The sequence below is a fragment of the Phaseolus vulgaris genome, chromosome 6 (assembly GCF_051622355.1).
Source record: "Phaseolus vulgaris cultivar YP4 chromosome 6, ASM5162235v1, whole genome shotgun sequence".
In the NCBI taxonomy this organism is placed as follows: Eukaryota; Viridiplantae; Streptophyta; class Magnoliopsida; order Fabales; family Fabaceae; genus Phaseolus; species Phaseolus vulgaris.
This window is the reverse complement of record NC_143503.1, coordinates 34,740,950-34,768,180: the sequence shown is the minus strand read 5'-3', so window position 1 is coordinate 34,768,180 and position 27,231 is coordinate 34,740,950. Positions and strand designations below refer to the sequence as shown.

The window sequence follows — 27,231 nt, the reverse complement described above, 5'->3', positions numbered from 1 at the left end:
ACTTTGAAATTTGATTTTAAAACAAACTTTTAGAATTAAATTTAAAAAAGTTTAGTTTTTTTATTTAGGAAGAAAAAGAACAATGACTTGGAATTTTTGAAAAAAAAAACTTTTTTAAATAAGAACAAGGTTGGAATATAGGAACAAGAGATAATGCCAAATTCAATTAATAAAAGAAGGTAGTATAAAACAGTATTCACCAAAGTCAAATATTACTAATTCATTAACTTCTAATATGTATCAGAAATATTTCAATTTGTTTATAAAACTAAAGTAAATAAACCATTTGAAGATAGAATGTTAATACCTCTGTAATGTAATAGGATATTAGAGCCTTTATTCAATATATATGAAGCTAATTAAAAAAAAATAACTAATAAAACAAAATTGAACGGCTCGTCCAAACTGAAAAAACAGGGTCACTGAATTAAAAATGGACCTTAAACTTCTAAAATGTTTAGAAGAAACAGGATCTATGACTTAAGATTCAAAATTAAAGATCAATTAACCAATTAAACTTACAAGAGAGTGTTAGAGAACAAGTTCACAGATTAAAAATATATGAAAGCATTTTTAAACAAATAATGAAATTACTTCACTTTCATAGACAAGACCATTCACAAAATCTATAATAACGGCTTTCAATACGCAAAACTATATCAGGGAGTTCAGTGCATTCTGATAGTTTACCAACAGAGTTATCCAACTATTTATCAGTGTCTTCTGATATAAGTCTTCATCTTAAACAGTCTACTCATCAAATATTTTTTCATTACATTTTTTAAGTCACTGTTTTTTAACTAATGAAATTCAAATCGCCAATTTGCACTGTCCATTTTTTTTTATTCAAGTAAAAAAAAGAACTCATGAAATATGGTGTACAAATAAAAACATATCCACCAGAGTGAACATATCAGGACCAAACACAACCAAAAGGAGGAGTAACACGTGACAGATGTGATATGACGTAGACTAGAAAAAATGTGGAGATTTCATATTGATCTGTCGAAATTGAAAGTAGGAAGAATATTCGAAAAGAAACACATTTAAATTATTAGATTCTAACATGGTTGAGGAATAGTAGGTAATTAGATTGGATAAATATTATAAGGATTGAAATATTGAGAGAAGGTGTGGTTTTTGAACAGATGCGTATTAGTATAGTTGTGGTTTGACTATGGGAATGAGTGAAGGAGTTTGTTTGTGGTTGAGTGGTAGAAAAATATGGAAATATGATACAAGGTTGCGATTCAGCTGTCATTCCGAATGACCACACACTGCCTTCAGAAGATGCATGCATAGGTAGGTTGAGACCCTATATATACTCTTTCTTCTCTCTATGGCATGCACAAATCACACACATTGCTTCTCTTTCTTTTTCTTTCTTATCATGGAAACCACATTCATACATTTACTCTCAACTGCATTTCACCCATTACTCAATACATCTACTATTCACTCACCAAAACATATTAATCATTAGCCAAAAACTGTTTCAATCAAACTTTCAAATGTTACTATTCATTCTTTTTTAACTTCAAGACACCAGAATGAAAAGCTCATCACTTTCGAAGTAAAAATGGTTTTTTAAATCACCCCTTAGGCAACTGATTATATAATGCAGACCTCCAAATGAAACAAAGATTATGTAGTCTGAAAATATAGAAATGTTCTACTCTTATATCGTAAATGAGAACATATAGTTTTAACCTTCTATCTCAATTAGATAATGAGTATATCCTTCTTTTCCTTGATTTAGAAGAACACTGCAACTAGTTAAAAAAATCTTTCAGCTATTCTAAAGTACATTTTTAACTATATTTATCTGCTATTCTCATATAGTTTATAATTTTAAAAATATCTGTTTATTATAAACTCAGAGCATAATGTTATTTATTATGAATTTTAGATATTTGTCCTCAACAGTGGCTATTATATGAGACTAGAGTAGTTGTTTAATTACATTCTTTAACCAGTCTCCTGACACAGCAGAGCCTTTAAAATCTAAAGTGAAGATAATCAGTTTATCGAAAAACGACTAGTACTATTTATGTCTTAAATCAGTAAGTATAAAAGAATGTCTTAAACTATTTGATATTAATTTGGTAGTTCTAATACTAACTCGATCTCGCTCCCAGTACAACCACATTTCATCTGTCTTTATCTTCATGAAATAGAACAACAAAAACCAGTGCCAACTCAAGGCATCCACGTGTCTATTGTTGTAAACATAGTGTATAAAAATACTGTGCTTGGAATCAAATTCTGTTCCAGACTTGCGTTATCATGATGCTGCATACGTATTTCTACTGAATGTGTTTAAAGCTAATGCAATGATTAATTTCTTCTTATAACTAGTGTAATGATTTAAACGAATTGAGTAACATGGGAAAGTGGATCCAAGCTTAGCCTTAAGATTCAACTCAAGCTCTCACAACTTCCCAAACAGAGGGAAATTGGTTTAGTTACTTCCTTGGTATTAGAAGGTTCACAGGAATCTGATTTCATGCAAGGTAGAAAAGGGTATTGAAGAAGCTAGGTGAAAGACATAATATATAAACATGTTGATCGGTTATGGATAAAGAAGGGATAGTGAAAAGGTAGCTATGGCATTATTTATGTATGTATGTGTGAATGGCATGCATTAAATATAAAGTTAGATGAGCAGAAAGTGAGAAAAAGTATATATTTTCTTAGTATCTACATAAATCTTTTCATAGGTTCTGACATATGAAAGGGGCAGGGGACCATGCATGGCGAAGTCTCTTTGCTTTCTCTGAATCTCTGATCTCTCTCATGCCTCTCTGTTTGGGGGAGACAGACAGGAAACTAGGCAGAAAATTGGGACTACAATCGCATCAAACAACTTTAGCAACTGAAGTAGACCTTCCTGAGAGGTAGCATTACTATAGTTGTGCTTGATTAGTGTAGTGGCTACAACTTTTGGAACCCCATTTGGCGTTTGGCCATAACTCCACTAACACTTTTTTGTTTATTAATATAAACCTAGCAAAGTGCAAAACGTGCGCAAGCAAGTGTACCCTGTGAGCAATTATGAAGCAAAATCAAGCTATATATATAGTAAGTATATCCGTACCATATTCCATATAGATAGAGGCATTGCAGAATGCAGATACCCCATTCCTTACCTGCTATTTTTCTCTATAATGGCATTAATTATATCTCTTTGATTTGCACTTGTAGTTGTAGTTGTATTGTAGGGGGTTGATTCTCTGCACCAGTGGCCACGTATGTGTGTATGTATCTATCTACATATTTATTTATTGCTTTCCTTTCTAATCATCTTTCCCTTTTTCTGTTCCCACCCTTCTGTCTGCACCAAAAGTGAGATGAAAATCAGTAAGTAATCTCTTCCTGGACCACCTCTGTAGCTCTCTAAGTTGTGTTCAACTCTCTTCCCTCTCTGACAACTCACTGTTCTGATGGGAGCTGTGTTCAAAAACCTTTCTCCATCTTCCTTTCTTACTGCTGCGGATAACCATGTTTATAGTTTCAGTATCACACAAATCCAACTTCTAAATGATTGGAGACAATCACCCATTATTCCCATTTCCCTTTACCCCGACCTCAAACAATTAACACTAAGGTCATTGTTTAACCATTCTTTTCCTATAGGAAAAAGGCTCAAAACAAAATATATCATGCTTTATTTAGTCAAACAAAAAGGGAAAGAATGTTAAATTTTTATACAAAATGACACAAATATAGTTAAGGAAGAAACCAGTAGGGAAAGGGAAAAATAGAGATTACTTAGTTTTTTATAACAGAAAAAAAAAAATTCATTCCCCACTCTTCTGCTCTGTGTACCTTTGTTTGTGGAAATTAAAAAGTTTTTATCATTTTTTCAGGAGGAGAGAGGAAGATAAATCACCTGTTGTTGAAGTTTAATACTGCGTCTCACTCAAAGGTTTAAACATCATCACTACTGTAGTGGGAGAAGAAATAAAATAGACTGTTTTACATTTTTTTAATTCTGTTTGTATTTTCGTCGTCTTTTTGTTTTCCATGTGTGTATTTAAGTAAAACTTTTATCAAATTTATTTTCAAAACGATGCAATTTATGTTTGGATGTAATTTATTTGTAGAGCGTAATCACGTTTTATTTTTTAAGAGTTTTGAATCATGTTAATCAAATTAATTTTAAAGAGACACGATTTTTATGTTTGGAGGATTGTATTATAAAATCAAATTAGTTCAGCTAAAGCTTAAGTTGTTAAAAATTGTTGGTTAACTGTTCAAATTTAGAAAAAAAATTGTTTGGTATTTCCTTTAGATATATTTTCAAACTTTTATATGATTAATTAATCTTAAAAAATATTTCTTATACTACTTCATCAAATATATAGAATCGATATTAAGTTTCAACTATTTACAACTTTAATAAGATTGTTTTCTTATCTTTAATATTGTAAATATATTTTCACTTTCGAAACATAGAATCACTCAAAATATATAAAAGTTATTAAAACTCCAATAAAAAATGTTATATAATATAATATAAAAAATGTCAATTTATTGCATCTTACATTGCATTATATTATAATAAAATATGTTTTAACGTAATCCATTAATATGTTCATCAAAAACAGAGGAAAAGAGTAACAGAGGGAGAGAAAGAGTAACCTATTTTGTTTATCAAAAACAGGGGTGTTCTTAATCAAAAGGGGTGAACAAATAACAACTGTCTTTTTTCTTTCTTCAATGTATACTGGATATGGGCCAATTGGTCCATTTTAGGTTCAACCCATCAGCTTTATAATTTTTTTAATTTCAAAACTACTATTTCATAAAAAATGTTGAATTTATTTTATGATTTCTGATATAATCATAACCTTCAAAACAATACAAATTATATTTCGAATGGTAGAGTTTGAAAGTTATATTTTAAAAATTCTTTGAAACTCTACCATTTGGAATACAAAATCATATTTTAGATTATAAAGTTTGAAAGGTATTTTTTATATTCAAAAATACTTTTCAAACTCTACAATTTAAAATAAAAATTATATTTCAAATTGTAAAATTTAGAAAGTAATTTTTAAATTTGAAAATACCTTCCTAACTTTTTAAAATACAAAGTTATATTCCAAAATATAGAGTTAATAAATTATTTTAAAATAACCACTTAGATTTCCTATGAATGAAAAGTCCAGTCTAAAAATACAGTGGAAAGTTAGCTAAAATCACTTTTTAAATATTTTTTTCCTTAACTCATCGATTTGATTTGAATTAAAAAAATCAAAGATCAAATACTAGATCCTTTATTATATTAATATACAATAGTATATATTTAAAATTAATTAAAACTAACAAATATATATGAATATATTTATTAAAAATGGTTTTAGGATTTAATTATATTATAATTATAGTATAATTTAGCTAATTTATTTATGAATATAAGATAAAAATGAAATTATAAATATAATAATTATAAAATAAATTTAAATGTTTTTTATATAATAATTTTATAATTTTATTTTAAAAAAATTTAAAATTTCTAACAATGGGATACTGTAAAATAAACCTAAATTCAGATATATAAATATCGGTTTTTGTTTAGTTTAAATTTTATATTAAATTAAAATAAAAGTTAGCTTTTACTTTGAATTTCATTGACTTCTTTTATTTTAAAAAGTAACTAAAATTGAGTCTTGAACACTTTTAACTGATAATGTTTAATTATTATACTCTGGTCTTAAAATAAAAAATAAAAAAAGTTACAAAAGGTCTATTAACACATACCTCGTGTTCATATATTACGATGAATCCACTGCAAGAAGGTAAATTTCAAATTCAGGAATCTGTATTTTTTAAGACAGTTTCTTCCTGCATCATATTTTTTTTATATGCACCCAATATAAATTTTCAAACCCAACATTTTCTTTGTCTTTTTAAAAAAAAAATGCAAATAAGTATTAAGAATAAAAAAAACTTTTAGATAGTATTATTTGGTGCATGTCAAAAATAGTTTGACGGAGCGAGAATAGCCATTTTTTAAATCCACAACTATACTCAGTCAATAACGTAAACGTCAATCTTTGTGTTAAACTATACGCAAAATGATAAAAGAATATTAATTCAAAGAAGATATTATACCTTAAAATTTATAATGAAATATTAAGATTTGAGTAGTACTTTTGTGAAAAGTTCAGAACTCAAAAACTAACATCACTTAAAATTATCTTGGATGAGAAGATATTTTTGTTAAAATAATATGTTTTGCCTACAGCTTTTAAATAGTTAGTTTTGAATTCTTGACACTTACGTTTATTCTTTCAATGTTATAAAATTTAAGGCTATATTAAATAAAAGCAGTTCAATATACTTTAAATATTCTTGAAAAAAGACCCTACTATATTATTCAAAATTCATTGGTTTCCGAAAACGATTTTATAATAATCACAATATGAACGCAAGCTAATTCTCCTCCCGTGCCAATAAATTATTACAATTTTATTGTCTTCTCAAAAATAACTTTTGATTTGTCTAATAAATAATTTAAAAGGAATATAACAAATAATAATTTTTTTAATATTATGCTCGAGGATTAGTGAAGAGAAAATAAACCAGATTATATATTTTGACAATATTATGCATAAGAGATTGAAGAATTTCTTATTAAACATTATCAGTTTCATAATTATTACATTACATGTGTGAAAAGACATCAAACTGCACTTTATCTAATTTTTTAAGGTCCTTTTAAATATAATAGTTATTTAAGTCAAGAAAATTATTTGAATCGACTATTTTTTAATGTAATTTTAAATAAGTTCTCTATTATATCATATTCCTTTTTTATCGCCATTTAATGTTCAAGCAATTTTCAATACTATCATCTTGAAAAATAAAAATAAAAATAAACATTTTTTTATTAAAAAGGTGACAATTATAAAAGAACGCATAAAGAATGAGATCTTATATTTTATCACTTGTACGGCTCTATACATACGTGTAAGTTACTTTAAAAAAAATAAGAGAATAATAAAAATATAAATGATAGCAAATATAATTAATAAAAACAAAAATCTTTAGAAAAACACTACACTTCAAACGAACTCAACAGAGTATAATAATTTTGTTTTTTAAGGTTTGATAGTCATTAATTTTTTTAGTAATTTTCAATTTGCAAGAAAAAACTGGATTTTCAAATGCTTAGAATGCTTAAAAAAATTGTAAATCAATATCCAAAAGAATTTAATAAATACATAAAAAAGTCGGTTTATTTTACTTTGTAATTAGTTCTTCCCTTTCCCAATATGTTTAAGTTTCAAGTCAAAACACTATTATTTTATTTATATAAAATTCAACCCTATATTTCCCCGTTCACGGTACAAACACTTGTTTAAACAAAAATATTAGAACATTTTATGTTTCTTCAAATTTTTTAAACTACGCATATCATATCTAAAGTGAATTTTAAGTATAATTTATTTTCATAAAACTAGTTTATACGATTCTAAAGATGTAAAGTGAATTTTAAGTTTAATTCAATCTCATAAAACCAGTTCATACGATAAGGTTTGCACCCAACTCGTAAGTAAGGTAACATATTATGGGTGATCCAATAACGGTCCGATAGCGGATGATTTGATAAACCCAACAAACACTCGTTAGGATAGGTTTTAAATGACTCTGATACCATATTACAATGTGGACTTTAAACTTAACTCAGTCCCATAAAACTGACTCATGAAATAAAGTTTGTACACTTTTGTATACAATGAAATATTTTCATCTCTAATCGACGTGAGATCTCCAACACTAAAAAAATTCTCTTTACTTTTTAGTATAATTTTTATTTATTTTTGACAGAGACCAATAATAATAATAAAAAACCACTAAATTTATCTGATTGTAATAATAGAAATGTCCATTTTTAATGTAGCGAGTATTTTAAATTTTTGTATGATTTCATAATTAAATTATTTGGAAAGATTTTGTGTTGACTTCAAGAACCCACTTATGTTGTAGATTCTGATTCTGATCTGGCTCCAAAATGGTCCTAAATACTTCACATTTAAAAATGGTTTTGTAGATATTGGTCTAGAAGCCAATCAAATATGAAATTGAAAAATCTGAATTCAACTACCTTTGTTTAGTTCACCCCTCATACCCCACTACTCTTAAATATAAGTGAAAAAGGACTACATCAAACATTTTTTCAGGCTCCTTTAGTCCAACTTTGAAGAACTATAACCAGAACCCAACTTTGAATTCATTGCTTCACAAAGACAAAACCCTTTCCAAGAATTTTATTATCAACCAAATTCAATATCCAACTTCGTTTTCTCTTCCTCTCAATACTCTTCTATAAACACCCAACAATAACATGAATAAACCAAACTTCTCCTACTTAAAAAGTTATAAATTGTAAATCATTTTCTTTTAACACCTTTTTATATTAATATTGTTTTACTTTTTAATAAAATTAAATGTTATTTTTCTTGAAACATCATTGTCCTACACTTATATTTTTTACTTTAAGCTTCCAAACAAAGTTTAAAAATTGAAGAGAATAATTTTTGACTGGGTGGACACTGTAACATGTTCTTTAATGCTATACTAAAAATCTTCATTGATTATTTTATAGCTAAAATATATTGTAAATAAAAGTCTTACAAAGTCAAAGATTTAACGGAGGCCAAACTCGTCATATAAAAAAAGAAGAGGAAAGTAGGTGAAAAGTCACAAACAAAGACTAGTAAAGACTTCTAGTAACTGAGGGACCCACCTGTTTTATCCACATCCCCTTTCATTTGATGCTCACGTCATGCACTATGGAATTTTTTCAAATGTTCCAGATACCTTACGTCATCACATGACAAAATGACGGCATACGTGACATCATCATCAAATGCGAACGAGTTTTGAACATGTTGAGCTGTCATTGCTCCTTTCTTTTGCCATGGCTTTCCCAGTAAATTACGAAATTAACCCTCCCAATTTTGTGATATTTTTTTCATTTACGTTCTCTACAGAGAAATTCATTGAGCTTTAATTTTGTCAATTTAAGAAAATATTGGATGACCTTTATTCTCTTCAAATTACTTCATCAACTTCGTGGAAGTTAAATTAAACTTAATATAAATTTATGATTGTTCTTGTATGTCCATATAGTCTCACATCATTCAGAAATCGAGGTAAATGACAATTTATATATTTCCTTCTTCATTTATCTTTTGATATGTCTCGAATGTTCATTTACTTTTTGATGTGTCTCGAATGCGATGATTGATCTAACAATGTTGTCAAACTGACTTGAGGTTGAAACAATGATATTAAAAAATTAATAATTAAATTGTTCTTTATTAATTTATCTTTTTGTTATTGTTAAGAAAAATGTTTTGATATAATATGCTAATCTTAATCAATACTTCAGAATATGTCTCAATTTTTAAGAAAAAAACTTAAATAGAGCCATTGATTCTGAGTCAAACGTTGTAAATTTTGTGTCCCCTTCGTTGATCTCGTTACGCCTGAACCCTAACAACCAAAAAGGTAACATCACACTAAATTGTCTATTCATTCATTTAAGAAAATCTGGTATTAATCCTCTGTACAAAATTTTGTTGTCTTGTGCTTTGTGGATGGGTTTTCACACATCAAATAGCAGAGTAAAACTTTATAAATGTTTTATGAGCGGTAAATAAACATTAAAGGAGTAAATCAAATGAGAAAATTAATTAGAAAGCAAGGTTAAATTTCGGTTATTTCATAAACATATAATAAAGTTTGGATGTAATTAGCTTTTTACATCTTTTAAAAATATATTAAGTTAAGAATATATGATTATAAATGTTAAAGATTAGTGAAGTATGTCAACGGAAGGATTTTAAATATTTTTTTGGTTTAATTACCTTTTTTGTCCCTTATAGTCAATAGTCAATTTGGTATGGTGGTTTTTAAAAAATTTAATTTGGTCTCTAAATTTTTTAAAATGTATTCAAAATGGTCCTTTCTGTTAAATATCACCCAACGGCGTTAAGTGGTGCCTATGTGGCAGACACGTGTAAGTTACGTGGATGGTGCTTACATTACTTAGTGAATACTGAATTAGGGTTTAAGTTATTCAAATTGGGGATTTTGAATTTCTGATTTAGGATTTCTAATACGAGGATTGCTCCCCTGGTTGGATTTTGTGGTGCGCTTCCCTGCTTCGATTCCATTCGGAGGTGTGCTCCCCTCATTCGATTTTGTGGTGCGATCGTGAGTTACGATGGTGAGTTGCGTTCCCATGGTCGATTTGGAGGAGCGATTATGTGGTGCGGTCCAGAGGTGGTAAAGGGGCAGCAATTGCGATCCAGACCGTGGTGTCGTTTTGTGATTGCTCCTTTATAAGGTTAGTAATTTTTGACTTAGTTTCAGAGTGATTCTGTTTTTTATTACTTTTATAGAACATATACATAGTTGTTTATGATGTAGGGGATCATAGAATCGAATGAGGGGAGCACACCTCCGAATGGAATCGAAGCAGGGAAGCGCACCATAGAATCCAACCAGGGGAGCAATCCTCGTATCAGAAACCCTAATCAGAAATTCAAAATCCCCAATTTGAATAACTTAAACCCTAATTCATTATTCACCAAAGTAATATGTAACTTACACGTGTCTGCCACATAAACACCACTTAACGCCGTTTGGTGATATTTAACAGAAATGACCATTTTGAATACATTTTAAAAAACTGAGACCAAATTGAATTTTTTAAAAACCACTGTATCAAATTGACTATTAGCTATAAATATAGGAACGAAAAAGATAATTAAACCTATTTTTTTATTAATTTTCTTGCTGAGTGACTTTAGTATAATATTGTAGTGGTAAAATGAAGGTTTAGAATGATTGTTAATGAAGATAATATCTGATAGAAAATAGTATTAGTGAGAAAGCGTGGTTGGGGTTTTATGAAGGAGAAGAAGTGCAATATTGTAATTAAGAAGTAGAAATGATGGCGATAGTAGAGGGTAAGAAAGAAAGTGAGTCCACTCTTCCTTTTCTTCTCTGCCACAAAATATTCTATGCTCTCACCTTTTCCCATTTATTCCATTCATATATGCCAAGTCCAAAACCACTTGACACACCCTTCCCATTCCTTCAAAAACCAAACACAAACAGAGACTCACACAAAAAAACATGGGAACCAAGAAAAACTACGAAGAACAAACCTCGTTTTCCCAATCCCAAACAGAGTTCTTACCCTTCAACGAGAACGACTCTCAGGACATGGTCATATACCAAGTTCTCAACGAGGCTAATGCTCTCTCCACCACATTCCTCCCTCACCAAAGGCTCCACCAACCGCAATTGGGCCTCGAGCCCACCAGAAACATCGCCAAAAAACACTACAGAGGAGTTCGCCGCCGACCCTGGGGGAAGTACGCGGCGGAGATTCGCGACTCGGCACGCCACGGCGCCAGAATATGGCTCGGCACCTTCCAGACCGCCGAAGAAGCCGCCATGGCTTACGACCGCGCGGCGTTCAAGATGAGAGGCGCCAAGGCGTTGCTGAATTTCCCAGCCGAAATTGTGGCCGCAGCCACCGAGTTATCTTTCAATAATAACAACAACAACTACGATGCTGTTTCTGATTCTAGTGGTGGGAGCTCTTGCACCACCAATAATTCCACTCAGGTAAATGGCTCTCGCTCAGAAAGCACAAGTAGCACCAGTTAGGGGTTGCACAAATGTAGAAATTTATTGTTTTTTATTTTATTTTTTCTGGAATGGGTTGGTTTAATTATTTGGATTATAAATTATTTGTATCTGTCTGTCATTACAGGACGACAAGAGTTAATTAATTTAATATGATGTTATGATCATGAATGGGTTCAGTTCAAATGGTTCTGGATTTTTTTTATTTTTTCTTTACCCCTTGTTAGATATAGATTAATTTTGGTTTAGTGTTAATTAAGTGGTCCTTGTGTTGTGGGTTGGTAGAGTATGTATATAAAGATTGTTTGAAGTGATTGGAAAAGTGATCAATTATGATCACAGGCCCAGAATGGAGGCTGTAATCAAACCGCACTACTGTTCTTTGTTAAATATATTAATATTAATATTTTATTATATTGCAAAAACGAAAACCACTGTTACCTAACTTAATAACAGTCAAGCAAAACTTGTGTTCCATTTGTCCATGTGCACCTCGTGCTTTGAATTTGAATTGTATCCGACAAATATACTCTAATTTCTCCAAGACCATTTCATAACTGCTTCAAATGCTCCCAAGGAAACACATACACTAGTTTCTCACGAAATCAAATGTTTTTTTTGCTAAGTGCAAAGGTAAGGTGTGAAAACGCGTATTAGATATATAGTAAAAATGTATAATTAAAAAAATGGAGATAAAAATTCTTTGAATTCTGTAGTCAAATATGTAATATCATACTATAAAGTATCAATTTAATATATCTTCATATACTTTAAAAGATATATCTGAGTATAGAGATATTAATTATGTTTGGATTGTACTTCAGTTAGTTTTTAGTTTTATTATTTAATATATGTAAACAATTTTTGAAACTTTTTTTAGTAATGTTGGATAAACAAATTTTTTCTTGACTCCCAAGTATCTTTTTTGAAATTCTACTTCACCTAACATTTTTTTAAACACATCACTTTTTTTTTCTTGTCTTCCTAACCTTCAACTTTTTTTTTATAAAATTTATATTTTACATTATAGTAAATGTAATTATGCTTTTATTCTCTTTTTGCATTTAACTTAAATTTAGTAGGAAACACTTTAATTGCTAATTAGATACCAATTTAGAAACCATTTAACAATAATATAAACTAATTTAGAAATCAATTTTTTTAGTCTCTAGTTTAGTCACTATACAAATATTGGTTTTTATTTCATGATTTTCTTGTATTGAATGATAATAAAATTTTGTTTAACTTTATTATTATTTTTGGATATTTTGATATTATACTATTTATTTTAATCATTATGTTAACTTTACATATTTTTTATTTTATTTTGGTATTATATTTCAACATATATATAAATATTTTTTTGATAGGTAATTTTATATATATATACACACACAACATATATAGAGAGAAAGAGAGATTGCGCTATTTTAAAACCATTAAATTAATCAACATGATAAAAAATTAATAAAATTATTATCTTTCTTTAAAAGCATTTTTTTTACTTTATTTTCAATTGTTTTAAAATATAATATAATAACACGAATAAAATAATACATAATATAAAAAAGTATAAATTTGAAAGTAAATGAAATAATTTATCTATAAATTAACATTAAAATACTTTTTAATTAATAACTAAAATTATAAATACTCTAGTATTTTTTTTATCAATAAAATAATATATACCTATAGCATTAGCACTTCTATCTTTATATTTTTACATTTATTAGCTGTTTTAACGTTACTAAATATTTATAATTTAATGAGGTAGTTTGACTTTTCAATTATCAACTTTTAGATTACCTTTACCAGATGTAGTCACAATTGTAAAAGCGTGAAATACTGCAACTCCGTAATTAATAAAATAAGTTTTCTATTTAAAACGTATTTTTAAGATGTATATCATGCTTAGTTATAAACAAACTTGTTTTTTTATACTGTAAAATACTTAAAATGTTTTGGTAACGATCTATATTTTTTTCTAGATAAACATTAACAATAAATATACTTTCTACTATAACCTTTATTATCAATTAAAATTTAGAAAATTTAATCATCCTATTTTTATAATTTTATTATTCATTAAAATAAACATCCTGCTTAATTGAGCGAGTTACATATTTTTTATATTTTTTTTAATAATATTTCTGTAAAGCTAGAAGAAAAGTTATATATTAACATAATAAAACAATTCTATATTTTTATATAGTGATAAAAAATGATTTATAGTTTTTTTTTATCGCTTGATTAATAGTTTGTGATTGAATACGTTTACTATTATCGTTAAAGTCGAATAAAATGTATATAAATCTCATTTTAAAGAAAGAAAATAGCTATGCGCGTGAATGAGTGAGACATGCCAAAACTGGGAGCAACTTGTTCTATGATTCTATCCCAAAATAATCATTACTCATTTTGACAATTTTATTACCCAACTGTTTAAGCAAATACACGTTTTTAACGTACTCTTAATTCATAAATAAATTGTTTAAATATATTTTTTTTTATCAGCAAATATATTGTAATTAATAGTAAAAATGCGTTAGAAAGTTAATTAACATCAGTGTTTCTCTCTAATGGCCTGACGGATGATTCATCCAGAATCCATAAATTAAAAAAAGTATATAGAAAGAATAATGTTTTAAAGTTTTGGAAGAGATCATTTTGTAACATAATGGGTGAAGTTTTGTTTGTCTTTGCAGGAAGATGAGGAAAAACTAAATAAGTGGTGCAGAAGTCGGTCATGATTTGTTCCTTCATTTAAAGCAAAGTATTTCTTTCTACACATTTTATTACCTTTTAAATTTTTTATAAATATAAAAAAATTCACTTTGTACTTTTTAAAATTTTTATGAATATGATTTTTTTTTAAATATTTTATTCTACGTCTCCTCTCCTAGCTAAAATATTTAGTTTATTGAGAGTGGTTTCTAATCTAATTGTTTTTCTCCGTTAATCACACCTCCTCTTGTATCCGGTCTCATTTTTTGTTATATTCTCAAATTAATTATAATTTTGTATATCTATAATTATTTTTTTTCATTAAAATAAAAGAGATATAAGGTAAAAGAGATACACGTGAAGACCGTTTTTCATCCTATGATTAGATTCAATCCATGATCTTATAAATTTATTCTAAATTTTTAATTCAAAAACTTTTTTAATTATTCAATCATGAAGTTATTTCTAACTTTCAAATTACATAACTTAAAAAATATTCTTTTTACTTTAATTTTTTTTTTAATTGTATATTTTGAAAGTCAATTTTAGCTTTTAAAAACTATACAGTTTAGAAGTAAAAAATAGTTTTAAAATTGTGTAATTTAAAAACAAACAAAAAATTTAAATTATACAATTCATAAATTGTATCACCTTCTCTTCTAAAACTTTTTCTTCATTTTTTACATTTGACATTTAGCTCGATGACACCTCATCACCTCGTAATTGTAATGGACCAAATATAATATTGAATGGTTTTGTAGAATATAATTTGAAAAAAAAAAGTTAGTTTTAAAGTAATCATAAATGCTCTTTAATATAAGATTGGTGTAAAGGAAAATGTTATAGTGGTTTGTTCGCATTGAATTATAAGTATTAATATTTCCTTTATATATATATGTTTAGTGTTATTTGTATCTTTTAACAAATGTTTTAGTATGTTGGAGAGGAAAGGGTCATATGACTTTTGGATGTTGGAGATCACACAATAAGATTATTTCCTAGTATATAAGTGCATGCAAATTTTATCTTACAAATCAATTTTATAAGATTGAGTTATGTTTAAAGTTCAATTCTCAAAATAATATTAAAGCTATTTATAGTTTATTTTTGTGTCATCCGTTATCAGACTATTCATTAATATATAATCCCATGCACAAGGTAAAATGTCTCAACGTGAGAGTGTGTTGAAAATTTCACATAAATTATATATAAGATCATTTTATAGTATATAAGTGAATGCAAATCTCACATTTTAATGTTGAGTTACTTGAAGTTCATTTTTAAAAATTACACAATATAAAAACTAAAAATAACTTTCAAATGTTTTTCTTTTTTCAAAATGACTTATTAATTATACTATTAAAAAATAATTTAAACTTCTTAATTTCACCATCCAAGAAATTTCTAGATTCTAAAATATTAAAAAAGCTTTAAATAAATTTTTTCATACTAAATAGTGTAGAGAAATAAAAAACGGAGGTGTTACATCAAAGAGAGTGCGGAGGCCCAGGACTTGCACGGTCCAATTCTAAGATACGCTTGGTGATCAATTTTTCCAATTCGTTTCGTTTTTGTCTTTATATTTCTTCTCCAGTTATCGAGTAGTAAAACGGGTTGACCCATTAAATAGATGGATCGCATTTTGAGATATTAATTTTCAATTTAAAAGAAATTTTATTACTTTTGGGACTATTTAAGTAACTTATTTGCTTTAGATACTATTTAAAAGAAAATTTATATTTCAAAAAGATTAAATTAATAGTTCACTTCTCACGAACTAATCTTACATAGTAGTTTAAATTGACCGTACAAGATTAAAAAATTATATTTTCCTTTTCGCTCATTTAAGTAGGAAATAATTTCTTTCAGTTTTTAATTTTTTTTATTCATTTAAACAATATATAATTTTTTGTTTATAATTTATTCTTTTTCTATTTTGCTCTAAATTCAAATAAAAAAATACTTGTTTGGTTCTAGAAAGATAGTTTACACAACTGGTTGGCACACATGACTGCAATCAATTCAGTTTGACAAATTATATATTTCTATTATAATAATAATAATGAGTAGTCTAGATACAAAAAATATTATTTTAATTGTATTTTAAAATTATTAAAACACTTTTTTTTTCATAATAAGTAAAAGAAACAAAATTTGTTCCGTAACTAACTTTATCCTTACTAACACACAAAATCTACAATGTAAAAAAAGTTGAATAAACTAAACAAAATAATGTATACTTAATCTTTTGAATAATAATAATAATAATAAAAATAATAATAATAAAGAAAAAACTAATAAAATTAATATAAATTTTAAAAACTTCAATTCATTAAAATTAAATAGTGTAATATATTCTTTTATAAATAAGTAAAGATCTCGTCATTGCAATGTGAATTTTTTTGTAATGTGCGTTTTTTATATGAATTTGGTCTTCAGTCTTATTTTTAAGTCTTTTTGGTCAAAGTGAAAATACATATATAAAGGCTGATCGAATGAATACTATATAATATATACCTTGATATGAGTGTAATCAATCTATTTATATAATGAAGTTCGACATTCCAAGTGTTATTTAGTGTTAATTTTATATTAATCTAACATAAATGTTAAACGAGGTTTTACCTTGGTTATTGAGTGTGAAGTTGTGTTTATATATCTAATATGCTCGATGTGATATATTGTATAAACATATCCCTTTTGAACCATATATTGTATAAACGTATCTCTTTTGAGCCATATATTACATTATACAAAATAAAATCTACAGTCATTTTTTTCCCACTAATATGAATAATAACAACAGTTTGATTGGGATGCGACCATTATTGCGTGAACATGTTATACAAGAGCGGAAGTAAGTCAATGATAATTTAGAATATAGTTTTGAATTAACAAGGAAACAAACATAAATAACATCAATCATTACGATTTTAAACCTTGGTTCTGCCAAACCATTAGCTTTTGAGTTTGATGACAAATACAAAAGATATAGAAAATATGAGACAAATGGCTATAAAATGTCTATATATGATATGACCACAAAAGACTAATCAACAGTTGTAATTAATGTCAAAAAGAAGACAGCAAACTGTCCAAGTAATCCTTTCCTAGGTCCTGAAATACAAAAACACCTATTTCATTTTCTACCATGCATTCCAACTTTTTTCTTGCAGGTTCTTCATTCATCATATCATCATCAAACACTTCCCTTTCCCTTGATCCCCTCCTCCTAGAGTTGATCATTTTTTCTCTGTTACCTATGCTCCTGCAAGTAAGATGAGTTCCTTTGCTGTCACATCCTAAAGCCTTTGCAACCCTCTCAAGTGGGAAATTAAGGTATGCCTTTGGACCCCTAATCCTCAAAGCAGCCTTGTCATATGCCAAAGCAGCTTCTTCAGCCGTGTCAAATGTTCCAAGCCAAACTCTAGCACCTTTCTTGGATGAGTCTCTAATCTCTGCAGCATATTTACCCCAAGGCCTTCTCCTAACTCCTCTGTAGTGTTTTGTAACTTCCTTCTCTATTCTCACAGCATCTTCCACCTTGCTATCACACTCACCACCACTTTCCATATTGTTATTGCTAGAATATTCTGTATTGCTTGTGTTAGGTAGAGCAATACCATCTAAAACTTCTTCCCAGAAATCAGCTCCCATTGATATCCACCTCCCTAAACTTGGAAGTCTTTGTAGAATTTCCATGGACCCTTCTCTACCATCAAGGTTAGGAAGTTCTTCCCAAGAGTTAGAAGATTCTGCTGCATCACCTTTTCTTCCATCTGCTTTATCACTGCTCATAATTTTGGCCCACACATTCTCAAGAATCCCTTCAGAAGTTGCAACATGATTACTATGATTATCCATGTTGGTAATGAAGGGGGTATGTGATATTATGGGTGAAGATATATAAAGCAAAGCATATGCAATGTGAAAAGCCTGTTTGACAGCTCATCAGATTTGCTTCAATATGATAAATGAATGGAAACCCAATTGGAAAACTTGTGCATGAATGCATTTACCAGCTATTTTTAAGGAGGATTTGAGGATTTTCAACACCGTGACACGCTTAATAAAATTGAAAAGATTAGTTTATTGGTTTCTTATTGACTTGTGTAGGTGTTCAATCATTTGGAACTTCATCCCATGCTGATATTGTATACTTTGTGCTTTGTATTGGAATACGTTCCTTACATTCATGGATAAAACATTACGAAACAGAGAGGCATAAGCATTTGAAAGCTGGCAAGGGTGGACTTTGTTGCCTTTTGCTCAAGGTTGGAAGCATTGTAAGTTTGGTGGAACTATTTTAATGTTTTGTTAGTCAAACCAATACCGGTTGCTCTAATGTAGCTTACAACGGATACAAGTTAAACAAAGATTACTACTAAGCTACATGTACCAAATATTAATTTCAACCTGAGAGAAAGAGAGACTAATAATATCTTAAACTTTTCTCTTAAATGGCGTGTCGATGTCGGATACACGTATCAGACACCACACTGATTCGTATGACACTCGTAGGACACGTATCTGTTAAATGTCCAATTCAAAAAAGATTTGTTGAATTTTTGACAATTATAGCACGATTTTAACATAATTTTAAAAAAGAAAAATACATTAATTTTATAAAACTCAAACTTATTGTATGAATTTGTATTATGATTGTAAAAATGAGAAACAAATCCTTTTGAACCAATCATGAAAAAATATTTTTTTCTCCAAAAAAATATTTGGAAGATACTTGTGTACATAAATCTTTATTGTCAATTTATATAATTTATAATTATACAATATATAGATTTGTGTCCCCGTGTCCTACATTTTAGAGATTATACGTATTTGTGTGTTGTCCGTGTCGTATCAGTATCCGTGTCAGTGTATGTGCTACATAGCTGGTAACCTTCTTATTTTTATTTTTTTTTGTATAATTTATTAAATCCTTCCTATTGTAAGATTTATTGTATCTAAATTATAAGACTTAATTGATTAAGAATCTAATTTATGAGAAAAGTGGTTAAAAATAATAAATCGGTCTTAAACTTGTTTTTTTTTTAACTATCCTTCTCATTATTAGTGAAAGCGGATATAGAAGAGTGGTGTGAAGCCATTCCAAGTGAAAATAAGGTAACGTGAGGGAATCCGAAAGAGAATTTCTTGGGGCGAAAGAATAGGAAGTTTGATTAGGGAAGTGAGTAATTAATGGAAGGTTGATTAAGATACATAACACGAAACCATGCGCACGGTTGGGCCTTAAAAAATTGCTCTTCATTCTATGAACCAAACGGCGCAGGTGTTTTCCAGATTTCTGTTTTTGGTCAAACAAATTCCAGATTGCGTGATTTCACATCCACTTCTAGACTGTTTCTTCCTGCACCTCCATCTCTTCTTCTGCCACCTCCATACACAACTTTAAAATACATTTTTATCCTTTTTGTGTCACCCCCATAGATTAGTTTCCGGATTATGTAATCTGAAAATTCATTTGAAAAAGGACTTCCGGATTACATAATTCGGAAGTTAAATAAGACTTCTGAATTATGTAATCCAGAGAGTAATCATGGATCTGAAAAATGACTTCCGGATTATGTAATCCAGAAGCTAATTACATGAAAAATGATTTCCGGATTATGTAATCCGGAATATAGTAAAGGGTATTTTTGGAAATCTGGAAATTTATGGTGGTGAAAGAAGAAGGTATAGAGGTGCAGGAAGAAACAGTCTCACTTCTAATGGACTTGGGCTCGGTTTGTTTTGTGTCGGCCCTTTTATATACCCAGTGGAAAAGATTTCTTTTGCACCTCATGGGGTGTGTAAAGGATGAAATTAACTCTAGACAACCACCCCTCTCTTGACTCTTCTCTCTTTTGCATTATAAAATCTGAAAGTATTTTTAAGATTAGTACTTCGAAGTCTCTATTTTTTTCGAATTGCATAATCCATAGGTTATTGTAAAAGTTTATATTAAATTGTATAATTTAAAAAAAAAAAATTTCTGAATTATATAAAGAATATATTTTAAGAATAAATTTTAGATTATATAATTTATAAGTAACTTTTAGATTCGAAAGCCTATTACACAAACCTTCATATAATTGGAACAAAGTAAAAATTTTAACATTTATGAGGGTGTAGAAGTAAACTTCTTAACATTTATGAAGGTGCAGAAGAAAACATAGAGTGTAAAAAGGAATCCTCGCTTATGAATCCGTAACGTAAAACACACAACAGGAATAAAATGATTAATAAATAATTTCTCCTACATTTTTCTTATTATTATTTTATGAAAAGTATTAAATAAAAAGACAAATTTAATATTTCAAAAATACAAAACATGCTTAATACTTACCATACAAATAAGGTAAAACTATTAAGACGATAAGAGCGTGTTTAAATAAACGGTTTCACAAGCACTTTCAAAGTAAAAAAAAAAAATATAAACTAAAAATTAATTTATGTATAGATTAGAAGCAATATTTTAAAAGAGTTAATATAAGAGATTTTTTTTAAAAATATTTCTCGTAAAAAACTTTCGGAAAATTTTATCTGCAGATATCCTTAACATGGTGTTAAGAAAATTTAAAATTATTAAAAAAATTATACCTCTCTTGTTCTCATTTTAAAGATTGAATTGAAATGTCAATGTTTATATATTTATATACACACAGAGAGATTTTCCGGCTCATCAATGTTATAGAAGAGAAGAATAGGAATACAATTATTTAGTTTTAGTTGTAAGCATTCTCGCATGTCACACTCACACATGAGTTGTTGGCTCGATTCGTCTTTCTATTAATTTTTAAAGTACATAAGGCATCAAGCTCACATACCTAACTATTTTGCCTCTAATAATTTTACACATTATGTAACACAATTGTTTTTGCAATATAATTTGTTCGGACACATGCAAATTAACTATAATAAAAAGAGAACAAATTAAACAATCTGATATAATCGTTTTTTTGCTGTTTTTGGATGTAATGAGATGCAAAATGATTAGTTGAACAACAAGGGATATATAATTAATGGATGTTGTCAAATCTTTGTTTTTTTGCTTCATTTCTTTTGACAGAAGAAATTGCTGAATCCTATCTAACCATTGTTCAAATCGTCCTTCTGCCAGACTATTCTAGATATGCAAAATAGTGTAAAATACACTCATCTTACAGTTCATTATAATAATATAATAATTTATATTAATATTTTAAGTTAAAAAAATATAATTAAAATATTACTATTCTAAATTGTTAAGTAAATATATTTTTATTTGTTAGGTATGAATGTGATCTGTCTCCATCGTGTTGTCAGTATGATAAAGTTAATTAAAATAACATGGGTAGTTAAGAAGTTGTAACATTAATAGAAGGAAAAGTTTGATATAATTTCCCAACCAAAGCACACAATAAATTCATATGCAAAAAGTTACAGATAAAACATCATATTCCACAGGGTTATTTTGGTCATGAACAGTGGGCTTGTGTAGTTGTACTTCACCTATATTAATAGTCATTCATCTCACTCTTCCAAGTTCCAAGTTGAAACACATCTTCAGCTCCCATTGGCATGGGAACTTGTGATGCACACTTGTTGCTTTCTCTTATGCAGATTTTCATTCTGTGCTTGCTATGTATCATGGCCAAAGTTGAAGCTTTAAACAAAACACTCTCAGGGTTTTATGTGTTTGGAGACTCCACGGTTGACCCTGGAAACAATAACTACATCAAGACACCTTTCAGGAGCAATTTTCCACCTTATGGATTGGATTTTTCCAACCAGGTTCCTACAGGGAGATTTACCAATGGGAAGCTTGCCACTGATTACATTGGTAACTCATTATCATAGTTTTATATTCATACTCACTCATATCATATACATAATAATAAACTTAACCTGCTGCATTGTGGTGGTGTGTGTAAAATGCACGGCAGCTTCATACGTAGGTCTCAAGAAAGAGCTTCTTCCACCTTATCTGGATCCAAGCCTCACCAATATTGAAGAGCTAATGACAGGAGTCAGTTTTGCCTCTGCTGGTTCTGGCTTTGACCCACTTACACCAACCATCACCGTATTTCTCTTTCTTTCTCTTTATGAGTTATATTGCTTGCCCAAAAATAGTCTCTACTCTCTATCTCTGTCTCACTCTCTCATTTGGAAAATCATCAATATATACATCCCCATAACCAATGCTAAAAGAGATAACTCAACATGTCATGCATTATATGGAGTGGTAAAAGATTGCCACAGTTAACCAGGCACTTCATATCATAGGTTAACTTTCTTTAAATGATTGAGTTTGGCTTATAAATATTATATATTTAAAAGAAAAGACAATTTAAGAATGTTTCAGGAGAAATTTTATCTTAATAGGAGTGTGTGATTCATAGAGAAAGTAATATTTTTCATGTTTATGCATCTATCTGTGTTTAGTATAAAACTCATAAGGTGAAATTCTGTTACTAATTTCAGAATGTAATTCCACTAGAAAAGCAGTTGGAATATTTCAGAGAATGCAAAAAGAGGATGGAGGATGCCATGGGTAAGCAAAGAATTGAAGAACATGTGGAGAAGGCTGTGTATTTCATCAGTGCTGGTACAAATGATTTCGTTATTAATTATTTTGGTCTGCCTGTACGAAGAAAAACCTACACTCTGCAAGCGTATCAGAACTTCTTAATCCAACACATCACAGATTTTATACAGGTTGGTTCAATTTCTCCCATCATGCATTTATCATCATCAAATCAGTTAATTCTTATTTGAAACTTTAGCTTCCATGCTAGGCTAATATTTATGTTTAAATCTCCATCATTAATCTCTTCTTTACGCTTACATGAACTTCATTTTCAAAGAACAGCAGTGCAAGAAGTTTCATAAAACCATTTCTGAAGATAATATTGTAATTTTTTTATTTATAATAAATAAATTAATTAAAATAGACACTTCAAAAATTTTCTAATCTTTATAGAAAGCTCATCTTCATACATACGATAAAAACACATCAAACATAAAGGCATAGGATACTGTAGTTCTTGCTTTAGCAAAAACACGAGAGAAAAAAACTATATCAGGCTGTGCTCTGTGCAGACATAATTTCTTTCTGAGGTTAATCAGAATAAATACGACAGTGTAATTTTTTATTTTATTTTCTTATCCAATGATCAGAGTTTGTCGTGTATAATTAAATTACTGATATATTAAAAATGAAGAGATTGAATAAGATGAAAGATATTTTGACTAATGAGAGGTGGAGTAAAATTGAATTGCTCTCCATCTATCACTTCTTATTCTCCCTTTTTTTGGCATCAAATGTCTTACACTTCCTCCATTCTACTGATAAAGAAAGAAAAGAGATGAGAGGAATGTTTTAGTGGATGGGAAAAAAATGTCAAAATGAATTTACGTGAAAACCTAGTAATTTTTGTTGCTTGGAAAAAGGTATGCTGAAAATTCTAATATAAATCTTAAAAGATGAAAGTTAGAAGTGTTTTTTTTTTATCATGGTAGGTGGAAAGCATAACCTTGATCTAACAGTGCTTTAAGATCCTGATTAAGAAATTCAGTAGAGAAAATATCATTAAAAAGTGTTATTAATTTGAATATTTTTAAACTATAAATTCTTTTAGCAATATTCTGACAACATTCTTCAGCAGTAAACGTTTTTCACAGTTGATTTGGGGCAATTGAATAGGGATTTGGACATTTTAAAATGAGGAAGGAAAGGGGATACTGAACAACCTACTTTTATATATATATAAAAAAAATACTCTCAGTAATAAGTAAAAGCAAAGAGAGTCAGAGAATTTAATGGTAATGAAGAGGGGACAATATAAAGGGGTAGAGGTTGAGACTAGCTAGATATCAAAATTAATAACAACTGAACCCCACAAACGCTAAAAAACCTAAATTACAATAACAAACAAACAAACACAGTGAAACAAATTGCTTCCTGTGCCAAACCAGACACAGCACATACAACTTCTTTTTAGTATTAAAAAATGTTTGCTTGTTAGTTACTGGTTCGTGTTCAAACTAATTAAGAGAGAAATGTAAATTTTTTTAATATAATTTTTCTTTCTACAAGTGATAAATTCCAACTACTACAACATTGTTAAATAGAAATAAATTTTAAAAATTAAAAATAATTAGTTGCTATATAGAATAAATTAGATACTATTTTAGAGACTAAAAAATATATTAATTTTTAAATTAGTTTCTATTATTGATAAATAGTTTCTAAATGGATATCTAATTATTTACCAATGTTTTAACTAGCAAAAACCTTGATAACCTATATGAAGCTTAGACACTTCTCTTAAATGATGTGTCCATGTTGGACACATGTATCAGGCACCGACACTCATATTTGTTGGATTTATGACAATTCTATCACGGGTCTAACACAATTTTAAAAAGAATAAATACATTAATTTTCTAAAATTTAAACTTAATGTATAAATTTTTATTATGATTATAAAAATAAAGAACAAATCATTTTGAACCAACCATAAAAAATATCTTTGTGCTTAATTTTTTTGAAACATACTTAGTACATAAATTTTTATTATCAATTTATATAATTCATAATTATATAATATATAAATCCGTGTTCTGATTCTATATACAATATACTATTTATATATAAATAATGATTGTTGAAGCGAACACAAATTTTTTATTATAATATTATTTTCTTGCTTTTCTTTTAAGATTATTTTTTTCAGAAATAAAACAAACACTTTTTGTTTCTTTCCGAAAAATTATTTTTGTCCTATTTATTTTTATATGACAATAAATAGATAAATAAGCTAATTAAATTTAGGTGAAATAATAAAAATATAAAAGAATAATGAACTAGAACAATAAAGAAAGTAGTAACTAAGAAGTTTGAAATTTAGTGCATCCCTCACTCCCAACACCAACCCTTCTACTGTGTGATCTGACTTTCGGGTACAAATAATAAACATATTAATTAACAATGTACCTTCTAACATTATTCCCTAAAAAGTCCATTTCCATTTTTTTTTTCGTATATTGTTAATATGAAATATTTAAAATAATCATATGCACAAAATAGATTGTTTATCTCTTGTTGCACGAGTAAGAGTGAAAGTGTTAAAAAATTGTTCAGAATTTGTTGGCAGAAGGTGCTCGAAAGATTGCAGTAACTGGAATACCTCCAATGGGATGTCTACCACTCATGATAACCATGAATTCCCCTAATGCCTTATTCCAACGTCATTGCATTGATGAATATTCCTCTGTTGCAAGAGATTACAATCTTCTCCTTCAACATGAACTGCAGAAAATGCAAATGCACCTGAATTTCTCTGCTTCAAAAGCTAAGATCTATTATGTTGACATATATAAACCCATTGCCGATATGATTCAATCTCGCAAGATATTTGGTTAGTAAAATTATTTATTACTTTGTTTTCTTTTCTCAAGATAATATTGTTACAATCAATCTTCGTATTTAAAAAGTATGGTATGTTTTGAAAGTTGGTATTTCGTCACGGTTTTGTCTTTAAAAAACATATTGATAGATCGGAGGAGGAAAAGTTATATAAATTTCCCTAGTCGAGAGTTAAGGGAAATTTATATACTCCTTCTTCCTCTAACCCACCAAAATATTTTTTAAGAATAAAATCATGACGAAACATCGACATTCAAAATAGACAACACTTTGAATACGGTGATCGGCCGTAATAGAAAATATTACGGATTCAATAATAGTTTTGTTTTGTTTGTATGTGGTAGGATTTGACGAGGTTGATAGTGGGTGCTGTGGAAGTGGGTTGATTGAAGCATCAATATTGTGTAATAAGATTTCAAATGTGTGCCTTGATCCATCCAAGTATGTATTCTGGGATGCAATTCACCCAACTCAAAGGGCATATCACAACATCTTCTTGGCTAGTATATCTACCATTGACCTAATCGTCAATAACTAGAATAACTTTCTACAGACACTTTTTTCTTTTTATCAGTTATGGCTTTTAGTCTTGTCTATTTTTTTTTTATCTCTTTCACAACTGTATTAAACTGTGTAAGTAGTAAAATTAGAATGTACAATTATGTTTTTTTTTAAATATTTCCGTTTGTTTAACTAATGGCTAATATTGCTAATTATAATAAATTTTTTAATTATATCAATGCTTTAAATTTATAAGTTTTTAATATTTAAATTCAACACACTTAAAATAACTAAAAACTTGGATGATATAACTTGGTAAAATGAACATTCCTGATGTTGGATTTCAGGAATTCCTATTATATATTTTCTTAGTCTATTCATTGGGATTGAGTTTCATGAATTTCTTATTATACACTTTCTCACTCCATTACCTTATTCATGACTCCAACATTCACACTATACATTTTACATTACTCCAATTCCTTATAAGTAACCTCCTAAACCTGAAAATTAAAATTAAAATACTAATTCCTTACTTATTTTTAATTCAAGGTTTGCAATGAGCATTGATGCAATTGAATGTCACTGACAAATATTATGTCTAAAAGAAGACATTTGAGTTGAGAAAAAAAATAAAAAATAAAATTTAAGATAATAGAAATACTCTTCTAAGTATCAAAGTCATGAATTTTTCTTAGTACTAGCACTATTTTCTTCAAAAGTTGATATTTTTTTGTCATCAAATGATTTTTTGTATTATAGTTCATAAAGTGAACTTTTGTTCAACGACATAATAATTACTCATTGAACGAAATTAACATCACAGAATGTTACTTAGTAGACAACTAATTTAATAATATGAGATATTTGAATTAATTTTCTCTTTTTTTTCTTCAGTTTCTCCTGAGGCGAAGAAT

At 28.5% G+C, this 27,231-nt stretch overlaps 3 protein-coding genes across 3 annotated transcripts; 2 read left to right on the top strand and 1 right to left on the bottom strand.

The window, feature by feature from the left end:
• The first annotated feature begins 10,933 nt into the window (after positions 1 to 10,933).
• Positions 10,934 to 11,865, top strand: LOC137832533 (pathogenesis-related genes transcriptional activator PTI5). The gene has a single exon (XM_068640735.2). The coding sequence runs from the start codon at positions 11,161 to 11,163 to the stop codon at positions 11,698 to 11,700; it is 540 nt and encodes a 179-aa protein (XP_068496836.1). The 5' UTR covers positions 10,934 to 11,160; the 3' UTR covers positions 11,701 to 11,865.
• Positions 11,866 to 17,404: 5,539 nt separating this feature from the next.
• On the bottom strand, positions 17,405 to 18,434 carry LOC137833178 (Integrase-type DNA-binding superfamily protein). Its single transcript, XM_068641538.2, has one exon. The coding sequence runs from the start codon at positions 18,265 to 18,267 to the stop codon at positions 17,476 to 17,478; it is 792 nt and encodes a 263-aa protein (XP_068497639.1). The 5' UTR covers positions 18,268 to 18,434; the 3' UTR covers positions 17,405 to 17,475.
• A 3,484-nt stretch (positions 18,435 to 21,918) lies between these two features.
• LOC137832532 (GDSL esterase/lipase At5g45960) lies at positions 21,919 to 26,506 on the top strand. Its single transcript, XM_068640733.2, has 5 exons — positions 21,919 to 22,225; positions 22,329 to 22,465; positions 22,867 to 23,100; positions 25,529 to 25,805; positions 26,158 to 26,506. The coding sequence occupies exons 1-5, from the start codon at positions 21,964 to 21,966 to the stop codon at positions 26,349 to 26,351; spliced, it is 1,104 nt and encodes a 367-aa protein (XP_068496834.1). The 5' UTR covers positions 21,919 to 21,963; the 3' UTR covers positions 26,352 to 26,506.
• Positions 26,507 to 27,231: the final 725 nt, after the last annotated feature.